Source organism: Manis javanica, chromosome 4 (genome assembly GCF_040802235.1).
Source record: "Manis javanica isolate MJ-LG chromosome 4, MJ_LKY, whole genome shotgun sequence".
Taxonomy (NCBI): domain Eukaryota; kingdom Metazoa; phylum Chordata; class Mammalia; order Pholidota; family Manidae; genus Manis; species Manis javanica.
The window spans coordinates 25,252,212-25,276,111 of NC_133159.1; the positions used below are offsets into that span (position 1 = coordinate 25,252,212).

The 23,900-nt window shown below is 46.3% G+C and overlaps 1 protein-coding gene across 5 annotated transcripts in view; it reads right to left on the reverse strand.

The window, feature by feature from the left end:
• The window catches only part of CSMD2 (CUB and Sushi multiple domains 2), a 600,037-nt gene that overhangs the window by 110,045 nt on the left and 466,092 nt on the right, over window positions 1-23,900 (reverse strand). For all 5 annotated transcript variants that reach the window (XM_073233614.1, XM_073233613.1, XM_037010709.2 and 2 more), the window contains 5 exons: window positions 21,040-21,178; window positions 17,206-17,393; window positions 9,625-9,819; window positions 8,560-8,676; window positions 5,673-5,786 (listed from right to left, as the gene is read on the reverse strand). In XM_073233614.1, coding sequence (XP_073089715.1) covers window positions 5,673-5,786; window positions 8,560-8,676; window positions 9,625-9,819; window positions 17,206-17,393; window positions 21,040-21,178 — 753 coding nt within the window. The remainder of the gene's footprint in view (window positions 1-5,672; window positions 5,787-8,559; window positions 8,677-9,624; window positions 9,820-17,205; window positions 17,394-21,039; window positions 21,179-23,900) is intronic.

Genomic DNA, 23,900 nt, shown 5'->3' on the forward strand with positions numbered 1-23,900 from the left:
TCTCTCTTTACCACTGCCACCTCTGGCTCCTCTTTTCAATGGGTGTGAACAGAACAAAACTCAACTTTTGCATCCTCCCATCATCTGCTCTGATATATGTGGATCAGGACCCTTGTAATCTCTCGCAGACCCATTTCAACTTTCAGTCCTGGACATACACAGACCTCCCTCTCCACGGACAAACACATAGTAAAATCACTGGACAAAAGAAAAGATTCCTAAGTTTTAAAGGAGGCGACACACTGAGAAATCAAAGCAAATATTTTTCTGTGAATTACAAAGAATAGGCAAAAGTGTCAGAAGATTTTCAACTGTGGTTGTTATAAGATGACATCTACACTGCACCTGTGAAATCAGAGGCAGAGGAGCCAAAGGAAGGATCTGAGACCAGTAAAGGCTTCAAAGGGATGAGTACATGGCAGCTGGATTCTGCAGGAACTGGACAGAGAAGTGGAGATTAAATTTGGGGAATTCTTCCAGAATCCATAGAAAATGATGAAAATAATGTGAAAAATATCAAGTGACATGGAAGATGGATGGGAAAAAACCCAGTATGCACAGATCAAGAATTCTAGAAAGAAAAGATGAGAGAAATTGAAGGGGAAGAAACAATTTAAGAATGAAGTTAACTTTCCTAAGCGTAAGAAAGGCCCGAGGTTCAGACTGAAATTGTTTGCAAAGCACCAGATCCAATTAATGAAAAGAGGTTTCCATTTCAATGCATCCTTTTAATTTTAAAAAATATGAAAGACTTTTTTTTTTTTGGAAGACTTTTAAAGAGAAAAGAATGGGTCACCTGCAAGGACCAAGAATCAGGTTGGGCTCCACTGTCTGTAATTTTAACTGGTGGAACCGAGTAGGACAACTGCTGCAGCTTTGAAAGAAGGTATGGCCCATAATTCGATTTGCAATCAAGTTGTCATTTACATGATATGTCATAGAAAAGGCATTCTCATACATGCAAGGTGACATTGAGCATTGCACTTATGAGGCCTACTAATAATAAATGAACAAGATGAACTAATAATCAGGAAATCAAAAGCTACGAGGGATAATGACAACTAGGAAAACATAGTTAAGCCTAAATGATTATTGTTAATGAGGTAGCAAAGCTAAATGCAAAGGTAAAAACTGTTCTTGGGGAAGAAGCCTATACTTTAAAAATAATTCCTCACAACCTTAATATAAAAGTCCAAATAGGTTTTTTAAAAAATATTGGAAATTAGAGACGGTTCAGATATGAACGGGAAAGCAAGGATGCAAAATCCAGACAAAACAAACAAAACCCAGATGATAGATGTTAGACACAATATTTCACTTATAAAATAAGTAAGTAAACTTCCTCTTAAGAGAAAAAAGATTAAAAGAAAAGGAGGAAAGATGTATCAGGCAAACAGGTACAGGAAGTGTTAGAGACACAGGAAGATAACCACATGTCACAGTTGTGGTGGGGGGTGTTTGAGCACAATGTTCTCAGTTGATATAGCAGAGAGGACAAAATGAAGGTTGTTGAGTAGTGGTTCTCGGGCTTTTTGTTTTGTTTTTTTCCCCCTCCACATACCTCGGACAGGGGCATACTTCACTCCCACCAACACCAGGGGCTCACCATCAGAGTTCCTCCAAATGACGAATAAGGGACAATCTGAGAGTATTGATAGTGATACCTATGGGTCCTATGTATGTATGTGTCTGTCTGTCTGTCTATCTAACTATCTTTCTATTCCTATTTCTTTCTATTTCCATTGGTCCTGTACATGTATATCTACACCTGTATTTATATCTACCTTTACATCCACAGGCTCTAAATATATGCCTCTTTCTCTACCTGTACCTATACTTCTATATCTATAGCTAAACTTCCTCTCTCTCTCTCTCTCTCTCATCTCCTGTCTATCCAGATCAAGAGATTTTAATAAAGAGTCCTACCTCAATAGACCCTGACTTACACTCCCAGTTGGGTGTACATGTGTGGGGCGGTAATATCGAAAAATCATTTCATTGAGAAACACTGATATAATGGATTTGAATTAAAAAAATTAAGACTGATCTACTGGCTGGCTATTACAGAGCTCACTGAATACTAGCAATAACTCTGGGAGGTAGAACTTTTTTATTCTCTGCCATTTACAGAGGAGGAAATGGAAGCTCAGAATGGTCAAGTCTGCCCACAGGCACCTATAGTAAACCTGTGGGAGAGCTAACATTTGAGCCCAGGCTTGTGGATGCAGGGCCTGAGCTTGCCCTTCACTCTCTACAACAGCTTGACCCTACAGAGTGAACACACAGACTTCTTCTCAGATACTTAGAAAATGTTTAAAAAATGTCCTTGGCTTATGGAATCAGCCTAAGTGTCCATCAGTATATGAATGGATAAAGAAGATGTGGTACATATACACAATGGAATATTATTCAGCCATAAAAAGAAAACAAATCCTGCCATTTGTAACAGCATGGATGGAGCTAGAGGGTATTATGCTCAGTGAATTAAGCCAGGTGGAGAAAGACAAGAACCAAATGATTTTTCACTCATCTGTGGAGTATAACAGTAAAGCAAAACTGAAGGAACAAAACAGCAGCAGACTCACAGTCTCCAAGAAGGGACTAGTGGTTACCAAAGGGAAGGGGTGGGGAGCGATGGAGAAAGAGATTAAGGGGCATTATAGTTAACACTCACAATATAGGTAGGTCATGGGGAGAAGACAAGTAATGTCTCTATAGCATTTTACTACACTGATGGACAGTGACTGCAATGGGCTGTGGGGGAGACTTGATAACATGGGTGAATGTTGCAACCAAAATGTTGCTCATGTGAAACCTTTATAAGATTCTATATCAATGATACCTTAGTTAAAAAAAATGTCCTTGGCTACCGAGAGGACTTCATTTAATACCCAAAACAGAAATGTACAGGCTATATTCTCAAGCATATGGAAATAAAACTAGAAACTAACATAAATGTTTAAATGTAACAAGAATAAACTCCAGGTTCTTGAGGGAAAAGAGACATTCTCAAGCAACTCTTGAACAAAAAGAATAAAACATGATCACAGATTATTTAGAAAGTAATGAGGATGAAAATAGTATATACCAAAATTTATGGCATGAAGTCAGACCTATGTGTAGAGGTGAATATATGGCTGTAAACAGGCTCTTGGTAACACAGAGAAAATAATGAATAAAACTCTTCAATTCAAGAAGGTATCACAAGAAGAAAACAATAATCTGAAGAAAATAAGGAGAGACATTATGAAATACAATGCAAAGGCTAATTAATTAAAAAATAACAAACTCCACAGAAGAATTGAGAAGTAGAAGCAATAAAAACAAAACAAGCAACACAAAACCTGTGATCCAACTGAGAAAAAAACTGGAACTGTGAACGCAGTATTCAGCATTGTGAGTGTGGGTGATATAAGCACTGACACAGAGGAGATTAAATGTCATCATCATATATTATATAAGCTAGGTTGCCAAATTTAAAATAATTACGAAATGGATTTTTCACTAAAACATAAAATATCAACATTGATAATTAAGGTAATATACCTGAATAGATCAGTAACCACGGAAGAAAATAAAGGAAAAAAATACTGAAAGGGGAGAGGTAAAATAATGAGACAAATGTATTTGTAGATGATTCGGCTTCTGGCCTAAAGGATGCAGGAGAATCAGTGGGAGGTATTAGCATTGCTGTGGATGGTTCAATGACTTTGCACAATGAATATACCAAAAATACCAGTCTTCTAATATACTAGCAAAGACCAGACAGAAAACAATGGAAGGAGGGAAGAAGACTCATCTATAGTAGCAACGAAAACAGCGATAAAAATCACCACGAAATATTTAGGAATAAAGTTGAGAAAAATGATTCTGTTTAAATGAAAATTATAGCACCCTCCTGAAGGTTACAAAAGATAACATAAGTGGAGAGATATACCATGTTCCTGGACGGGAGGAAGAATTACTATTGTAAGATGTGACTTCTCCTCCAGTTAATTATAAGCTAACGGGAATTCCAAAGAAAATTCCAGTGCATTTTTTTTTAACTTGACAACATATTTCTAAAAGCTCTTTAGAATAAAGAGTAAGCAAGGATAGCAAAGAAAAAATTCAGAACAAACCAAATGATTATGAGGACTTATAGTACCACCTATATGTTTAAAATTATTATAATATTAAACATTATCATAGCTACACTAATTAAAGCTTTTTGATACTGACATAAGAATAAACAGATACTTAGAAGAAATGGATAAAAAGTCTAGAAAGGTATGCTTAACTTCATAAAAATGTAATATATGTAAATCTGGCATTTTGAAAATTCTGTTAGGACCACTGATTAGCTAAATTTGAAAGAATATGGTTAGATTCCCTATCTCAAATAAAAAATCAAAATAAATTCCAAAGGTATTAAAGCAAAATGATGAAACTAAAAAGAAGTAAAAGAAAACACAGAGGAATATTTATTTAATCAGCATAAAAGTAAAGGAGAAACTACAAAAGAAAACACTGATAGATTTGATATCATGGGAAATTTGAATTTTCTGACATTAAAGCACATATTTCTGACATTAAATAGCAAATGACAAACAGTAGGGGAAGGCTTTTTACAGCATATAATATAGACAAGAGGTTTTTATGGCATATAATATATACAGCTTATAATAATATGGAGCTCTACTAAACAAATAAAGTAAATTATAATAGAAAAATAACCATGAGTTCACAATACACAAATAAAAAATGCATGGGCTGATAATTACATTATAAAGAGGTTAACCTAGCTAGTAATTAAAGAAAGGCAAATTAAGAAAGGAGGTACCATTTTCACTTTTCAAACTGATGTTTCTGCTTTCTTAATTACCTAGTTTTTGTGAGAATAAAACATACCATCTTTTTTCATTGTTGGAAAGCTTTCTAGAGGGATATTTGACAATCTGTATAAAAAGCCTTAAATATCATACATCGCCTTTAACTTAGTATCTCTAATTCCAGATATTCTAAGGCAATAGATATATATATATAAAGACATATATGTAACACATTGATTTCGTAAGACTGAAAAATCAGCAATCTAAATGTCCAATAATATGGAATTTGTTACATACATTTTAAATAACTACATGATAGACTATTTTGCAGCATTTAAAAATCCTATTATTAGAAAATGACAGAGTAATGAACATTTCAATAAAAATATATTTGTTTATTGTTTTGTTGAATATAAAATATGTAAAACGATTAAGTCTCAGTCGATATGAAGAGTGGAAGGAAATATACTCCACATTTTCAGTGGTTCTGTCTGTCTGGTTTTTGTTTTAATTCTCTATATGATTATTTCATCTTGCCTCTAAGTTCCCTACAATGAAAATCCAGTATCTTTATAATTAGAAAGACACGTTGAGTCTAAATATGAAACAACGGGAGTGCTACCAAGAGGGACACTTGGGGGTGGTATGGACACAGCTTGGGGTGAGGGCAGCTAATGAAAAGGCCTACTCTGGGTGCTTCGGGGCTGACCCAGGTGCTGTAGGGTCAGCGCCAGTGCATGGCAGACACAAGCTGTGTGCTTCCGCTAGTGGCTGTGCAGAGCCAACAGGTCCTCTTTCCTTTCAGCTGAGCTGTGATGCCCCCAGCCCACCACCTCCCCAACCTGTCTGCACCCCAGGTACCTGTGTGGGAGCCCGAGAGGGAGCTGAGGAGCCGAGAGTGCTGGTTATGGCCATCGTGCACCTCCACCACATCGTTGAGGGCCGTGTGGAAGAAGGCGAACTGTCCAAACACGACTGTGGAGACACGGGTGTGGAGGTCTCAGCGTGGAAGGCTGGGTGGACATGCTGGGGGTAAGGACTGGTGGAATGGGGACCCCAGGCTGGAGCAGGGAAGCCTCAGAGGAAGGCATTGGCTCCTGGAGCTAACTGCTCGCTGAGCCTTTCTACCGACTGATTAGCGCATTGGCCAGATACCAGGCACAGGGACGCAGGGATGCAGGGAAGTGAGAAGGGAGGGCTGGCATTAGACACTGAAGACTCCACGCAATGGTCAGGCTGGCGGAGACGGCACTGAGCTAACCCTAATCCTTGGCTAGATAGCAGTGGTAGCAGCTACGCAAGGATACAAAAGGGCTTTTGGTAATATTTCCCATTTTCCATGTGCTCTCAGGACCTTGTATTTTTCTTTAGTTTTTCCTTAAACGTCCAGCTGGCCAGGGCAGCGCCCAGATACAGTTAAGAGGAATGAGGGTGAGCAGTAGCCTGCTCCCGGGGAATGAGCAACTGTATATTGAGTGGGTAAACCTATCGACCTCATTTCCCTCTGGCAAAGCCTAGGGAAGAAGCAAAGTGACATTTATTAAGCACAAGCTGTGTGCCAGGTACCATGCTTACCACTGACATCATCTTCTTTGACTGTGATTGGTCCAGATACCCAATCTTACAGACAAAGAAACTGAAGCTCAGAAGTGAAAGAGAGTTCTCCAAGGCCACTCAGGTTGCTCAAGGATGGGGAATGAAAAGCTGGTGGCCTTGATGAGTCCCTTATCAGATAAGGTCTAAGGGCCCCTCCAATTGGTGGCTATTCAGGCCACCAGCTATGAATCACAGCTGTCCCCTCTGCCAGTCAATGCCCAAGGGGCTGGGACCCACCCAACAGCAGACTCAGCTCCAGTTCAGCTATCTGCTAGACCTTGGTTCCTTGTGCCTGCACTGTTCCCAGATGGACAGGTGCAGCTGAGGGCAAGAACCAGGACAGATCCTTCTCTACTTTGGCTCAAGCATTGATCATATAGGAAATTGAATGTATGTGTGCATGTGGAGGGATCAGGCCATTGAGTTGAATGCTGGGAAAAAAATTGTTTGCAATGGTAAGTATACTAGTGAATGGAGTAAGAGACTTTTTAGCTCTCAGTTCATGGACAAAGGAGCAGGAGGGAGGGCACATGTCAGAACCCTAACAATGGGCATTGAGTTAGGACTGGTGGCAGGGGTATCTCCATGCTTTCCTCTGCAGGGGTGTATGCAACAGGCATGTTTCCTGCTTTCACAGGGTATGCATTCTACTGAGAAGAGACTGTCAAGAAAAGGAAAAAACCACACTCAGGTAAATAAATAAAGAAGATAATTTCAGACTACGTTAAGTTCTAGGGATAATGGGAAAAAGTGATAAGGTGAGGTAAGCCACATTAGATGGGGGATGAAAGAAAGATCTATGAGAAGAGGACTTTCGAGCTGAGACCTGGGCTGGGGGGTAAGTATTCCAGACCCAGAGGCAAAAACTTGCCCCTGATCCCTGGGCCCAGCATCAACGGTGAAGAGAAGATGCTGGGGACAAATGACCACCCTCTGGGAATAGGCTCTCCTCACGCAGGTTTCGGTTCAGAGAAACTGACCAGCCTTGGGGTTGGCTGAGCTCTTTATTCCTGTAGGAACTCAAGCACAAACACATGCCCACTTATTAAGGACTCTACTGTGAGCTGCATGTCAAAACCTCCTGCCACATAAGTATGTTGAGGAGTGTGTGCACACACATGTGTATGTGCAGGGACTGGGGCAGGAGGGGAGCATGATGGCTGGAGTTGTGGGTGAAGATGAGACTGGGAGTTTAGAGGGCAGGGACACTCATCCTGTGGCCCTAAAAGGCAGCAGAGGGCATGGTCCCTGATGGGTGCTCAGTAAATGTCTGGTGACTGTCATCAGGGCTAGCAGTGTTCTCCGTCCACCCTGCCTCCTGGGACGAAGCAACAGCTCTCTGTAGGCTGCCCAGTTTCTCTCCTAAATGGTCAAGATATACTGATATCCTTTGCCGCTCTGAACAGCAACACTATTTAGAAATAGTTGTTACTTCTACAAAGAGGAGATCTAGGAAGTCAGCAGCCAGGCTGGTCCCTTGATTGCCCAGCTATCACCCTCAGGAAACTCCTGAGTCCTCCAGGGATGGCAGGATTTTAAAGGTCTCCACTGCCCAACAGGTGAGAAGCCTGGCTCCTTTTACCGTGGTCTCTTGGAATCTGGAAGTTTCTCTGCCTTCTCAGGGCACTGGCTGCTCCTCATTTCTTTCTTCCTTGTCTACCAATGGCTGCCGGACCAGGCTCCTGGTCTCCGGTGGAACAGTGGGAGGCTGTGGCTCCCAGCCCCCTCCCCTGTAGGGTCAAGCCTGGCTCCATCCTGCTCCTTCCCTTCTTCCTGCCTCTTGGCCACCCTTCCCTGGTTCCTGATTGGCCTGGATCTGTCTCTACTCAGCCTTGGGTTGTGCTGGGGAGGCCCTGGTGCTGCCTCTCTTTCCCCTGTCCTGGGTGGTTCCTCCCCGAGTCCACCCCCTGGGTCCAGCAGCCCCTCTAGTGCCCTTTTCCCCACGTGCCAGGGTCATACCCTACAGTCTACTTCATGGCACCACACTTGGCTGTCCTACGTGGAGACTGTTCTGTCTGTTCCCACCATGGAGTGGGTACAGTTCTGAGTTGCACTGGGATACAATGGGGAAGGGCCTGAGGAGCTGAAAGGAGTCAGAAAATCTATAAACAAACAAATATGCAAAAAAACAAAACTAAACCAAAACCCATACCATAGTCCTTGGGTACGGTGACAAAATACAGGCAGGTCTGTCCACTGGTGTAATTCCGGGGGTAGTTGGGGGACAAGACCACTCCATCTGAACCCACATACTGTCCCCCACAGGGGGCTGAAAAAGAAACCAGAGAGAGGGACGTGTGACCTTGCGGACCTCTCACCAGCTGCCCATCTCCCAGTATCCTCAATCCCAGCTCTAGCTTCTGGCCCTGGTGGGGCTGCCTTGAGATGTGCAGTCACTAACGTGGAGAAGGGGAGCTCTGAGGTCGCTGCGTGCCCTGCCCAAGAATGCCCATCCCTGGCCTGAATGTGGCCTGAAACCCACCTGATGCTGTCAAGGGGGTCGCATGTCAGTCCCCACCCTCTAACTAGTAACAGTGGCATCGGTCCCTGGAGGCAGGGGCTTGGGGGGCACTTCAGGAACCGCTTCTAGAGGTGGGTTCTAGAAATGACCTGCATCCCCACGGCTGATGCACCTGGCACTCAGCATCTGCATGAGCAACCAGCTGAAGCTTCTCCTACTAGTCGTGCTACAGCGGCTGGCCCATGTGGCCCAGCTAACTTCTGTTCCCATCCATGGAGTCCAACCGCGAGGGGTGGACCTCAGAGCCAGCCTCTCTCATCCGGACAAAGGGGCCAACTTGTTTTTCAAGTTAGGTGGCTGTCATGCTTTTAAAGTTATGACACTCTGACCTATCCCACTTGTCAGGACGTCATGGCTGAGCCAGATGCCCCCAGAGTTTTATACATCTGACCTCTTGGTGATTTTCTATAGGCCCAAGAACAAGTCTGGGGTCACTTTTAAACTCCCTTCTCCCTGGTGTGAGCTGCTGGTGTGTCTGGGGACCACTGTTGAGGACACCTGTCGAGCGCGGGTGGGGACATGGTGTGGTCTGAGAGACAACACACTGCCAGGGGCTGTTAGCCCTGGTGACCACCAGGCATTCTCATTCACAGTGAACCCAAGGGGTACCCTGTGCCATTCCCTCAGCTAACAGCCCGTTCGGGGTCTGGCATGCCTTCCACTCCCATCTGCCCCCCCACCCCCGGGTTCCCCCACCTGTGCACACCGGCCGGGCATTGTTCCATACAGGCTTCCCATCGGGCCCTAGGATGCAGCTGAGGGTCGAGGAGCCCTCCACCTCATAGCCCCCATGGCAGTAGTAGGTGATGGAGGAGCCCAGCTTCAGGTCAGACCCCACACGAGTGCCATTCTTGATGGAACCAGGGTCGAAACATGACTCCCGTGGGTTTTCTAGAAAAAAGAAAAATAAGCACACACACACACACACAGAGCTCGTTAGGGGCCTGGTTCCAGGGCACAGCACCCACGAGGAGGCACAGGGAGTTGGGATTGCTGGTTCCATTCCCTTCAGGTCTGGAAACTTCTCTAAATTTGGTTAGAAACCCAGGGCTGGAAGTCATGGTGGAGACTGACATTTCCCCTCCTCTCCCTCTATTCTTGCCTTGACCCTCAAAGGAGGGAGTTGAGCCTAAATATTTGAAGCCCTCTCTTTCCCTTGACTCACTCCTCTCCAGGGAACCACGCACTGCTCTGACTGGTGGGAGCCACTGGTCCCTGGATCGCGTCTCAGTGTGGACAGGGTCACCGTGCTTAATGTCCGTGCTTGGGCGCGGCCCACCCCTTTGCTCATCTTTGACTGCCTGCACTGGGCCTGGCAGGCCTCATGGGCTTTCTGTCTGTGTGGCAAGCAGGGAGTGCTTTCAGAGACTACTTTCTCTTCTCTTCCTCTGGCCTAAGGCCATGCTCCTGGCTGGGCACGTGAGCCGGCATCGGCTTCGCATGCTGTCCTGTCCATACCTTGCTGGCATTTCTGAGTCCATGGGCACCAATACTTGGGTTTGGGAAGAAAGTAGGAAGCCCTACTTCAACCTCTGGGGTAAGCCTAGGTCTCCAATATGGTTTTCCAGGCCTTTGCACTGGAGTATTGGGTGCTTGCTAATTTATTAAAAGGGCAGTTCTTTTCCATTTGATGATTGACGCTTGTCTGTCTTCCCGATCAGGCATGCCATGGATGTGCCTAACAGGGATGCGCTCCGTCCCTCTGCCCCAGACAAGAGTGGACCTGGTGCGGCTAAGCATCTGAGGTACTACCTGGGGCCCCGAATCTCCAGGGAAGGCACCCCACACCTCCCTCCCTCTCCATGGCTGGGAATCCTGAGCAGCTCTTGGGAGCCAGCGTTCACTCCCATTCACGGCTGCTTTTCCTCATCCTCGTGTTCAGAGACCACTGATGGTCACGAGGCCTGTCATCAAGGCTGGGCAGTCAGCACACAGTTGAGGCTGGTCAGTATCAGGGAAAAGCCACCGAACATCAGGGTTCCCCAGAATTCTGGAGGCTGTGCTGTAGGGAGGCAGAGGCTCAAGACAGGGGCTCACAAGAAGGTGCTGACAGCCCTCACAGAAGGACTCAGAGAGTCAAAGAGCAGATAAGGAAGGAAGAGTCGGAGTAGAAGGGACCAGAGTTCAGAGACGCAGGGCTCAGGAAGAATCTTGTCAAGGGTCCCTGTCACCTGAATATCTTTTAGACTATCCTTAAGGGTGTTGCCCAGCTGCCAATCAGCCCACTGACTGATGGGATGGGGCTCTGAGAGTCTATAATCCCATCAATCCAGCCACTCTTGCATTTGAGCCCTTATGAAGGTGGTGTTCTTTATCTTTGCCCATAGTCAGCATCCCAGATATACTAGTGCATTTAAACTCAAGTGGGAACCAGAAAATGTTCTCTCATCTAGCAGAGGATCCCTCAGTGGTTTCCTGTGTGTTCTGTGATATGTTACCTTGACCCCCTTCACCAAATCTCTCCTCTCCCCAAGTGCAGTGGTGCTGGTCAGAACACAACTGGTCACTGGGGGACCCATATGTGAATTGCAGAGATACAGGGAGCTTTCACTATGTCTTATATTTCATCTGCCCTTTTTATAAATTCAAAGTGGGTCAAATGTTTTTCGAGTTCATAGAAATTTAATAACTTAGAACCAAGTTGACATAGCTCATCAGAGGCAGAATTAGCTATAGCACCCAATATCCATTCCCCACCTTCATCCTTAAACAAGGGAACCCAGATTTTATTCAGAGTATCAGGGCACCAGCTCAAATCTACACCTTCCAGTCTCCTGGGCAGCTAGATTTGGACAAAGAGATGCAAACACAGGCCAGGCAATAGCCTCTCGTCTTACTCAGAGTAAAAAGCCAAAATCCTTATGGTCCTATAAGGCCCTGTGTGTTTTGTCTCAAACCCTCCCCTCTAAAACGTCAACTCCTATTGTCCCTTTGCTAACTTTGCTGTAACCACATTGGTCTCTGTGCATGGAATGTTCCTCCACCTGCATGGCTCCCTCTCTTGACTATTTCAGGACTTAACTCAATGTCTACTTCTCAGTGATACTTTCCTGGCTAGCTATTTAAAATTGCTATATTCTTCTCCCTAACACTCCTGGTCACCTTTCTCTGCTTTATTTTTCTGTGCTGGGAGCAATATTATCTCATGCACTATTTATTTATCTTACTTTTTTCTTCCTCCTTCCATTAGAATGTAAGTTCTATAAGGGCAGCTTTCCAGTTTTGTTCACTGTTGAAGTCCACTGCCTGGCACATGGCAGGCACTCAATAAATATTTCTCAATATTCTGCTTAAGGGAAGGTGACTCAGCTTAGAGAATGGTCATTGGTCTTTGCTTCTTTCCTCTTTCCCACAGTTGGAAACTCAGACATGATGGCTGGAACTCCAGTTGCCATCTTGGATTCTGAGATAACCTTGAGGATGGGAGCCACATACTAGCAGGTGGAGCCGAAGGACAAAGGGAGCCTGGGTGGAGCCACCTCATCAGCCCTGCATGGCAATGTTCAGATTTCTTTACAGGAAGGAGAATCAACTTCTACCTCATATAAACAAGTGCGTTTTTGGGTAACTGCTGCATTCAGCTGGGTATGTCTGCACAGAACTTTACACTATGTCTGAAAGTCCTTTCTTCCTTCCTCTGTATGGCAATCCCCTACAGTTTTCAATGCTATCCTTTCTTGAACAAGTTTCCTGAACTTTGCTTTCCTTTTGGCAGAATTTGTTTTTATTTTCTTAATTATGGCACATATAGCATCATCTTGGAAGGTTGGGTAAGTGTATTTCTTTCCAGTGGGTTCTGAACTCTTAGAGGACAGGCACAGTCACCTTTCTTCTCATAACCCTGGCAACTAGCACAGAACTTGGCTCTAGGACTGGCTCTATTTGGCACATAATAGAGGTGTAATAAATAGATGCAGATTGGATTGGCTGAACACCTCAGGGCTTGGAAAACCAACGACCACATCAATGATTCCAACTACAGATTCTATAGTTACTCACATGTCGAGGGGAGAAGAGCACATCATTCCAAGCATGATCACATTAATAACAATGACAAGGGGAATGATAATGATGATAGTCCCTTTCATAGGAATGTCACTTTCTAGTTTTCCAAGCACTTTTCCAATCTGTTATCTCATTTGTGTTTCCCAATAGCCTGTGCAGCAGGTAGGGCCAGGTGCATTCCTGTTCAGGTTATAGATGAGAATGTGGGGATCAAAGAGGCTGAATGAGTTCCCCAAGCCATTCCATGATTAGCAGGTAGAATTAAGACCAGAATCAGGTCTTCAGCTGGCCAAACAAGAACTAAGCTGTGAATGATAAAACTAAATGACTAAAACATCATTGTGATAATAATGAGTAAAATCCAAGCTCTCCAACACTAGGAAAATTAAGAGAACCAGCTTCTATTTGTTCTAACAGATAAGGGCCATTTCCAAACACTGTAACAGTAAAAAAAAACTGAAAACAACAACTTAAACACCCAATCAAGAAGGAGCTGGTTGAGGGATTGGATGAGAGCCACACGCTGAAATAAAAGCAGCCTATGAAAAGAACAGCAGAAGTCACTGAATACTGACATGGACAGATGCCCAAGATCTGCTGGATATGGGGAAGGCTCCTGGTCTGTCTGCCTTTGGTCAGAGGAAGGGTTGACCTTAGCTGTTTTCACTGGGCTCAGCCCAGCTGAGTCCAGCAACACTTCTCCATGTGGCTCCCTTCACCTCCCAGAGCAGGACCCTTGAAGCCACAGCTCCCAGGAGACCCAGATCCTCTGCATTAGAAGAGCTCTGGCTCTCTAAAAGACAAGATTCTGCCTGTGGACAGAAGATGGCTCCTCAATGGATGAGGCCAATTCTTCTTCCCTGAGGATCCAGACCTACTGTGATGGGCTCTTCTATGGTATTTTATGGACTTACAGAACAGAGAGTATCTAAATTCTTTGCCATGGACTGAAGAAGTATATAGGGCACACATACACACATATCACAAAAATTCACGTGATACATATTCCACATGTACACATACATGTGTGCAAAACATCACACTCACTACTTTATTTTCAGGCAATGAAAAGAACATTCTACTGCACTAGTCACATGAAGAAGGGTCCTTCTCCCTTCCAAACATGGGAAGAGCAGATAAAATGTCCCTTACATAGGAAAAAAGACAATGGGATGGACCAGGTGGATCAAAGTATGTGCCAGACACCTACTGTCACTGGGGTCTGTCTGCTAGTAGGTGTCATGCCTATTTTTCAATGCCCGCAAGTCTTTCACGTAGCTTCATTGTTCCTCTAGGTGATGCTAAGAGAAGTTAGGCAACTTGTTTGAGGACACGTGGTTAACAAATGGTGGAGGTCACCCCTACAGAGAGAGTAAGCATGGGGAGAAATCATCACGGCCATGGAATCTGGTGCAGAGAGATCCACTCCAGGAACCCAGGATCCTGGGATAGGGAGAAGACCACTGGGTAAGGCAGGGGTCCCTGGTTCCCACATATAGGCTACTTGTCCAGAGGCCTGTGGACATAGGAGGGTGACTAATATCAGTGGTACAATATGAGGAAAAAGGAAGGCCCTCCCACCCCAAACAGACACACTTATCTTGGTACTTGTACCACAGATCCTCACAAGGTGGTGGAGCGCGCATGGGTGGACAGTGCCTCCCCTCTCTGCTCTCCCCAGGGACTGTCCTCCTTCAGCCACTTGTCTGACTCAGATGGCAGCTGGGAGGCCCTCTTCTCTGGGCTGAGTTTTGGACACATAGGCCTCACTAGATGAAGCTTTGGGCCCATAGCTGTTAGTGGGAAGGGTCTCTTTGGGAAAGTGGACCTGGAAGTGTGGGTCAAGCACCTGAATTCAGTGGAGAAGACCAGCAAGGGGGTGGGTACAGCCCAACTGGTCACTAGCAAGGTGACTATGGAAGAAGCTGAGGGAATTTCTACTCAGTAGTTTTCTGGGTCCAGGGATAATGAAATGAAGTCATCGTGCAAGGAGGCAGAAAGTGGTAACATTTGGGATATCAGTACCCTCACCAAGAAGACCCCAGGGGGGACAAGTACCCTCACTGAGAAGACCCCAGGGGGGACAAGTCAGAGGTGGCTTAGATGGTTTCTAAAGCTCAGCTCCGGTTAAAGGACATCACCTGTGCTGGCCCCAAGTGCCATATTTGTGTGACTTTTCTGGCTGCATGCAGCCACCTGAGCATGGCTTTAACAAGGGTGCAGCTCTGTGAGGTTTATGCAAGAGAAGGACCAGGCAGCTGGAAAGCTGAGGGTGTGATGAGAGTGTGACTAGAGAGATAAATAATAAGAGACATGATGATGGGGACACGGTGGTGGGCATGGCACTCATGGAGTGGCGGGGGTCCTGGGCTGAGTCTAAGTCATGCCTTCTGTTAGAAACCCACAGTCTGTGGCCATGCTTGTTTTGATACCAGCATGTGCAGAAAGGTGTGGGTAGAGGAGGTTTCTCTAATGGCAGGCCTCTGAAGGAAGAAGGAATGACAAAATATCCATTTCTCAGGCCAGCCCCACGAGGAAAGAAGACTACAAGCAAGATGTTCTCTAATTTGGGCACCAAGTATCTTCTAGAACTCTATTGACAAATAGCAGACAATCAGTAGCTACAAGGATCTGGATGACTTGATGGATGTAAAGTGCTGAGGACAGTGCCAGCAAGCTGGTAGACACGAAGGCACCTGTTCTGATGATTAATATTATTTGTGAGCTCATGTGAGATATTCCCAGAAGTTGCCAGAAATATTTAATTAAGGGTCACTTTAAAAGGTTGCTAAAGTCCCACATTATCCAAGTGGGGGACATGAGCCAGAAACTTTTTAATTTTAACTGGTCATGTGACCCCATTTGTGCACACAGGCTGATGAGGCCCTGGGTGAACTTGGGTTATAGTAACAATAACAAAATTGATCATCTCTAGAGTATCTGTAGAGTATTCAGTACATATTGGGCATTATACATATAATGTGTGTGCATAAAATATCTTTTAATTTTAACCTCTGCAACATAATTACTATTATCACCGTTTATAGATGGAGAAATGGGTTCCAAGAGATAATAACTTGCCAAGCTCACAAATCAAGCACGGAATGGAGCTAGGATTGGGTAATGGTGTCTGCAATAACCAGGGAAGAAGGAAAGGTCAAAAGGAGGATAACAGAGAAGAGAAGGGCAGTGCCTGGAACCCGTCTTCCTCTGGCTCCTCCCACTATTTGACCATTGTGGAATGCTTGATAGGTGCCAGGCACGGCCCAGGGGCTTTGATGCATGCACTCACTGATCTTCACAACATTTCTAGGAGGCAGGGATTATTCTGCCATTTTACAGATGAAGAAATGGAGGGTTTGAGAGGTTCAAGGACTTGCCCAAGGCCACGCAGCTGCTGAGGAGTGCACGTGAGCTCTGAGCCAGTGACTCTGACAGCCTATGCTCCTGAGCACACAGGGACCAAGACCTGTTGCTGGAAGTAGATTTTTATTGGAACACAGCCTCGCCCATTCTTTCAGGTTTTGCCCTTGGCTACTTTAGTGCTAGCAGCATCCTGTAGCTGTGACAGAGACCATAAGGCTCACTAGCCTATAATAGTTCTCTCATGTTTGGGTCTTTAAGAAAAACTTGGCCGACCCCTGCTCTTGACCCCTGCACTATTCGGCTTGCCTTAATTAATTCAATAGTGCAGTGTCCATGAGAGAATGAGAGAGCTGCAAGGCTATGAAAATGTGATCAGGAAGTATCAGAAAGTGTCTAGGCAATGACATGGAGCCAGAGCATGACGGCTAAGGAACGTCCTCGGGACAGAGGTCAGGCACTGACGCTGGAGGCTGGATGGGCCGTCCACACGGGCATGGGGTTTATCCAGGACGGTGGGAGATTCTGGGCAGAGAGGAAGGTCGAATCTTGTGTGCGACCCATTGGGGACTGAGCAGGCAGAGATGAGCTGAAAGGCATGGGCTGACCTTATAAGTGTGAAGAGCCAGCAGTGAGTGTCAGAGGGAAAGGAGAGAAAAGGAGCAATGCTTTGGAGACAGAAGTGAGGCTCAAGGAGAAGGCCGGGACACGTGGGTTGGGGAGGCTGAGACCCCGGGAAGGCTGGTGCTCTGTGCATGGCAGCAGTGTTAGGGGAAGAAGTATTAGGGGCAGCAGTGTTAGGGGTGGTGCCAGTTCCCTGTGATCAGCCCAGTGCTTTCCTCGCTAGGCTTCCCTCCGCCCAGGCTGGCTGGCCCTGGCCTCCCTAGTCTCTGCCACCAGGACCCTTACCTGTGTAGTCGATGACGAAGCCAGCATTGCTCACAGATGCGTCGCTGCGGAAGGCAAGGAACAGGCTATTGCTGCTGCTCTCGATGCGGCCCGGGAGTTGGGAGCCGTAGAAGCTTCCTATGAGAGGGCTGAGAGAGTCCCGTCCGTCGTAGATATGGAGGAAGTCATAGCCAGGCTCCAAGTTAAAGCTGGGGAACAAAAACATCCCACCCCCACCCCACTAAGGTCAAATAAAGGCTTGTCCCAGGCCTTAGGCCTCCCAGACAGCAAGCCCTCTATCCCACTGGCACCCCAGCCCTGAGAGTTCCTGGTGGGAAGGGAGAGGATGGAGCCCTGATAACCTCCCAGTCAGGCACAAAGATGCATAAGGCAGGCTCGGGGGCATGGGAGGCAGATTCCAGGATCAGAATCCAGAAAGTTGGACCTGAAAACACCCTCCTTTTTTCCAAAATCTAATACCCTCTTTTTTCCTAAAAATTTTTTTAGTTGAAATACATTTGACATATAACATTGAGTAAATTTTAGGTGAACAACATGTTGATTGGATACATGTATATATTGAAGTGACAATTAGCACCTTTATCACATGATCACATTATTATCATTTCTTTTTAGTGGCTGGAATAATTCAGATCTGGTCTCTTAGCAAGTTTGATGATTATAATAGAATGTTTTGTCTATATTCACTAGCCTGTGCACAGAAGGGACAAGTTGCCAACTCTACATGCTGAAAGGTCAGCCAGAGCAGAGCTAGACCCTGGCTCTTACCTGCCTCCGGCAGGCCTATACTCTTGCCATTGTGCACCTCCTTCTCCTGGAGGGACAGAGCCACCCGAGGAGCATTCCCAGGCAGGAGGTCCTCCTCGTGAAGGTCCCAGCTCCACACCTTTGTTCCTGAGCCAGTTCTCAGTTCGCCTCAAGATGCACTACCACCTTGCTCCTGGCAACCCGGAGGGGAGCTCTTCCCTAGCTATCCCAACTCTAGTGGGGGGAAAAATCCATTTAAAAAAATGTCTTAGTTTAGCTAATTGAATATTGCAGCTCTTGAGCGTAATTTATCCCACTGGAATGGCGAGGGTAAGGAAGATGGAAATATCAGGGACTGGCAAGAATGGGGTGCTGCTGGCGCTCTCACACCCCGCTGACAGGAGTACAAGTTGGTTCAGCTGCTTTGGAGAGCTGTTTCGCAAAAGCTACTCGGTCTGAACACATGACTGCTCTGTGATGCAGCAATCCCACTCTTAGGCATATGTCCAACAAAGGCAGTATGTACTCATCAGGTGGGCAAAGATGAAAACAACAGAATAAAAGTAAATGAGTTTGCAGAGAACAGGTTTCTAATGCGAACTTGTTCCTAGCCCAGCCATGGGCCGGGATAGTCAGACTGCACTTGGCTGCACTGAGAATGAAATGGCAGTTCTACCCTTCAGTTAAGACATATGGTGGTGAGAAGGCACCATGACATCTCTAGGACAAAGGAGGTAGAAGGGCAGAGAGATGGGATGGGGGTCTGGGGCTAGAGCCAGATGTGCCCTGGCTTCCTGCCTGGCACCCTCTCACACTGGCGTCAGCTCAGGGCACCCCACCACTGTTGGGTGGTATGGTCTTTTCACCCCCATCATTCAGCTTCCACCCATCTAGTCTTTCAAAAGTCACAAATTTCTGTCTGTCCCTGTTTTCCTTCAATCATCACATTTTATCTGAGCATCCTCAATACGCCAGCCACTGAGTGAGGTGCCAGGTCACGGGTGCATGTCAGAGCTGACTCCTCCTCCAGGATGGTGACAGGGCTCGGGGAAGTGATGGCTGTGAAGACAAAGCAGAGCATGAAGTCTGTGCAGGCATATGGGATTGCAGCACACAGTTCCTCGGGGAGGAGGAAACGAAGCTTTCATGGAGGCCAAGCTGGAGCTGAGTCCTGGGAGATGAAGACCTCCAGTGGTAGGACCAGGAAGGGAAAGGAAGTCGCTGTGAAGGGAGAGGCAGAGGCGAAGTCACAGGGCAAGACAGAGTCTGGGAGACTCTCCACCACTTGCGGAGTTAAGATTGGTGCGGGGGACTGAGTGGGGGGATGGGCAGGGGCCAGACCCCTTGTCTTAGTTTAGCTAATTGAATATTGCAGCTCTTGAACGTAATTTATCCCACTGGAATGGCGAGGGTAAGGAAGTTCAGACTTTAATTTATAGGGAAAAGGGAGCCATTATAGCATTTCTTCCCTCTGTACTTTTTATTTTTTTTGCAGATGCCTTTGTTTTATTTTTTAAAATATTTTTTACTGAATTACAATTGAATGATGTTATGATTATATAATTACATGTATTATACAATATGTTATAAATATGACACATAATATATATTACATGTTGTTATATAAGTATAATAATTAAAATTTTACTGTATTATATTAATTTCAGGTATACAACATGAAATAAAGGATCTGTTTGTTTTTAAATTGAGGTATGACTTAGACACCATGAAACGATCGGCTCTTAAGTGTACCACGCTATCAATTACACACATACTAAGACCCAGAACATTTCCAGCGTTCCAAACATCTTCCCAGGTGCCTCTTCCCAATCAATCTTCACCATCCCCAGAGGCCACCACAGAATGAATTTTTATCACCATAGACTAGTTTTGCTGATCCTAAAATTTCTTTGAGATGGAAAACGAGGTTGCTGTATTTTAGCATTTTTGCATGACAAGACCCCTCTTCCAGCTAGCTAAAGAAATTGGCATGGCCAGCAATATGGAGTAAGAGGAACCAGTTAAGAGACAATGGCAGTAATTTAGATGGGAAATATTAAGGGCATCAACCAAGAGAGCAGCTGGGAGCAAGGAGAAGAAGAAATGTGAGGAGCTGTAAGGTGGTAGAGGCTCCAGGCCTTGGTCACTAAAGGCAGAAGCAGTGAAGGTGGACAGTGGTGGCCCTTCCCCGTGGTGGCACTCCTGTAGGCACCATGCAGAGACATCCAACAGCTGGACATGGGAGCCGAAGCTCGGAAGAAAGTCTGGGTGGGTGGCGGAGCGGAGTCTCTGGTTTACAGGAGGGGAGTACAGCCCTCGGAGTGGATGAGCCTGTCCAGGAAGGAAGTGACGATGAGAAGAGAAAAGGCCTGTGGGAGAGCCAGGAAGCGAGCATGAAAGGGAAGTTGTAAAGAAGGAGAAAAACCAGAGGGCAGTACCTTCACCCCAGCCAAGAAGAAAAGGCAGGGTAAGGATGGAGGGAGCGATCGAGAAGTGCAGGAGGATGAAACACGGCAAGTTCCGTGCTGGTGTCTAATCAGAGGAGTCGTTAGTGGAATCATAGAGGCAGAAACCAGATTCAGTGGTTTGTGAGTGAACAGGAGGAAGGATACAAAAGCAGAGAAAATTCTTTTAAAGGGCTCGCCTCTAACAGGAATAAAGGAGATAGTGCAGGAGGCAGACCGGGGAGGACCCGAAGAAATTCTGAGCCTGTTCGGTGCCAGGGAGCATGCTGGAGGGAGCCAGGCGAGAGCAGAGGAGGGAAGGATGGGGCAGGGGAGACGGGCGGTAGAAAGGCCTTACTTTCTGAATCTCAACACCTTCAGCCGTAAAAAGGAAACAATAACAGCGACTTCAGAAATTATCAATAGGATTAAATAAGGTAATATGTGTGAACTCACTGGGCACAGTGCTGGGCACAGAGCATATATTCAATAAATGCTAGTTTCTCTCCTTTTTGAACTCCTTCGCCTCCCAGGGGATGGAGAGCTTTGCTCACAGCAGACCTGTGTGCACGCACCTGGAGACCTGGGGCTGGGACCTGACTCAGCTGCTCTGAGCCCTTCACCTGGGGGGAAGGATACGTACATGTTAAATACCAGAGCGATGACGTAGTCTGGCGAGACGGTCACTTTCCAGTCACACTCCTTGCCTGGTGGGTAGGGTTCTGGGTAGTTTGGTGACAGGATGACTCCTGAGGGTCCTGTCAGGTCTCCCCCACAGGGAGCTGAAGAGGGAGGAAGATGAGGGTTAGACTGTGCCCTTTGCCGGGTCACGTGTTAATGGGTATTGGTAAGGCACAGTGGAGGACTGCATCTGACAGATCTAGGTTAAAATCTGGCTCTAGCAGCCAAGGGAGGGTGGAACGTAGTGGGTGTAGTTGTAATTTGAAGTAATGGAAATATTCTGAAACCAGATAAAGGTGGTATTTGTATAACATTGTGAATGTATTAAATGCCACTGAATCATTCATTTAAAAATGGTTAATTTTATGCTTTGTGAATATCACCCCAATAAATTATTAAAAAACAAAAATATTTACTGGAGGGTTCTGGGCGAACAGCCAAAAAGTATTTACCTGGCTTTGGCACTTCCTGGCTGTGTGGCCTTTGGGAATTTACCTAACCTCTCTGGACCACACTAGCTCCTTCCTCTAGTGCAAAAAGAGATTATCTTCCTCAGCGGGTGACTGTAAAGAATTTGGAGGTGCCTGTTAAAGCATTTGTTGTGCAGCAAATAGTCAACATATGGAGCCATCATTTGCCTTTTAGACATGAAATGCATGGTCTCCTTCCACCCCTGCCTCACAACCAGTTTCCAGAAGAGCTCTGTGGGTATCTGCCACCGAGTTCCAGTGCACTCAGTGTCAGGAGGGGTGGAAAACATAATCAGGTTCACCTGCCAAGCATGGCTGGCTTCCTACACTGCCAATGCTCTTGGCACCGACTTGGGGCTGCAGATACCTTCCAATTTTCCAAAAGGCCTTGTTCAGGAGAGCATGTGTACATCAGTTCTGTGGAGATATTACAAATCCCCAGTTAGCTCATGGTGGTCTCCTCCCTGGAGATGACAGGCCTCTCAAGTGGGCGCAGAGGAGGAAGATGGCTGCCCAGAGCCCCCTGGGTCACTTCCAGATCCTGAATCAGGTTCTTCCCTAAATGACTGGGTTACGGCCCTGTAGGAGGGTTTGACAAAGTGGAGGCTGGGAAGTATAAAAGATGGCCAAGACTGTAAATATGGCTTGGTCTGAAAACCACTAGGGCACCACTGGAGGATGGCAGTGCAGGAGGCAAACAGTGAGTCCGCAGGAGCATGGAGAGCCATTCGAGAAGAGGCCAGGAAACCGAGGCAGGACATAGAGCGGGGAGCCGCGGGTGAATCCAAGACTGAACTTGAGAGCAGCCGCTTGGTCACAGAACTGAGCTTTATTGCCTCCTGCTGTAGCTTTTACTAAGGTGAGGCTTACAGGGCTGAATCAATCCCCAGTGGGGTCGCTTTAAACAATGGTAGGTTTTCAGGCCAGGCCATAAAAACCCTGAACATAAAACCTGAGTGGGCATGAGTGGTGGGTTTTTTCCCATGGAAAATATATCTCAAGGACCAAGCTGAGTACTGGAAACACTCCAGTGGCCCCTATTAAATGTCAGACATGACATGGACCACTTTAGATACATTATCTCATTTAAACTGAGGCTCAGAGAGGTTGAGTAACTTGCCCAGGGTCACTTGAGGACTCCAGCTCATGTCTATCTGGCTCCAGAGCCCATCAGTTCCCCATTCTGTGCTGCCTCAGGGAGATGGTGCAGTGGGGGAGGGTTCCTCTTGCATGCGGCAAGGGCAGGCCCAGCTGAACTGGTTTCTGTGAGTGGCCAGAGCTCCTTGAATCAGTGTGTCTCCCTCACTTCCCCACTGAACCATCTAGAGAAGGGGGTTAGATGGACAGGACAGACTGGTGGCCCAAATGATCAGGATAAAACCTTGCATTTGACAAAGCAAGGCCACACTGTCCAGTCCACAGAGAGTGGCCCTACCCCGGCTGGCCTATAACACCGTCTGAGGCAGTCAGTGGAGCAGAGAAAGCCTGGGTCATATCAGCAGTCCCAGCTCCCTGGGGGACCTCCCCAAGGTGAGGGCTACCAGGCTCCAGATTCCCGTGCAGCTCAGGGGTTTCTTCCTGTAAGTTTCCCACCCATGGGGTGGGTCTGAATGTTTCTGAAACTGCCCTGTTATTTTCCATCAACCTCCAAGGTACTCGCAGTTTGTCTGGGTTCTATGCTTCTGCCCTGGCAAGTCCCCTCCAAGATGGTTCCCTGGCACCTGCTTCCTGCTTGGGACCCGAGTATGGGCTTTACCACCCTCTGACAGCTGGGCCTCAAGGCCCTGGCTGGACTCCTGGGCTGCTTCACCAAGGGGGTGCTCCTGCTGCCTGGGGCTGGTTGAGGGGTACAAAGGGGAAGGAAGTCCCTTTGCCCTGACTAGGCCCAGGCGCCAGCAAGCAGGATAGCCGAACTGCAGGAGACCAAAAGATGCCTTGGCAACATCCCATGTTTTGCAGGTACTCAGCTGGGACTGGGAAGCTGAGCTGGAACCAGAACCAGGTCTCACTTCCAATCCAGGGCTCTCGTCTCACACCCACGGTCATGCCCCGTCCACTCCCTGCTATGAGGTAGCGACAGAAGGCAGGTCCTGTCTTGTAGGCCCAGGCTTGAGCTTATAAATGACAGGGGCCCAGGTGGGAGTGCAAACAGACTGCTGATCATCCCGGATGGCTAAGAAGTGTACTGAGGGGTGAGAGTTGTAAAAATGGCCATGGATTTTGAAGTCACATAGCCCTGGGTTCAAATTCTGACTATGCCGCTTACTAGCTGTGAGTTTAAGCAAGCTATTATCTCTCTGAGCCTTCATTTCTCATCTGTAGAATAAAAAATAATTATGATGACATAATGGTT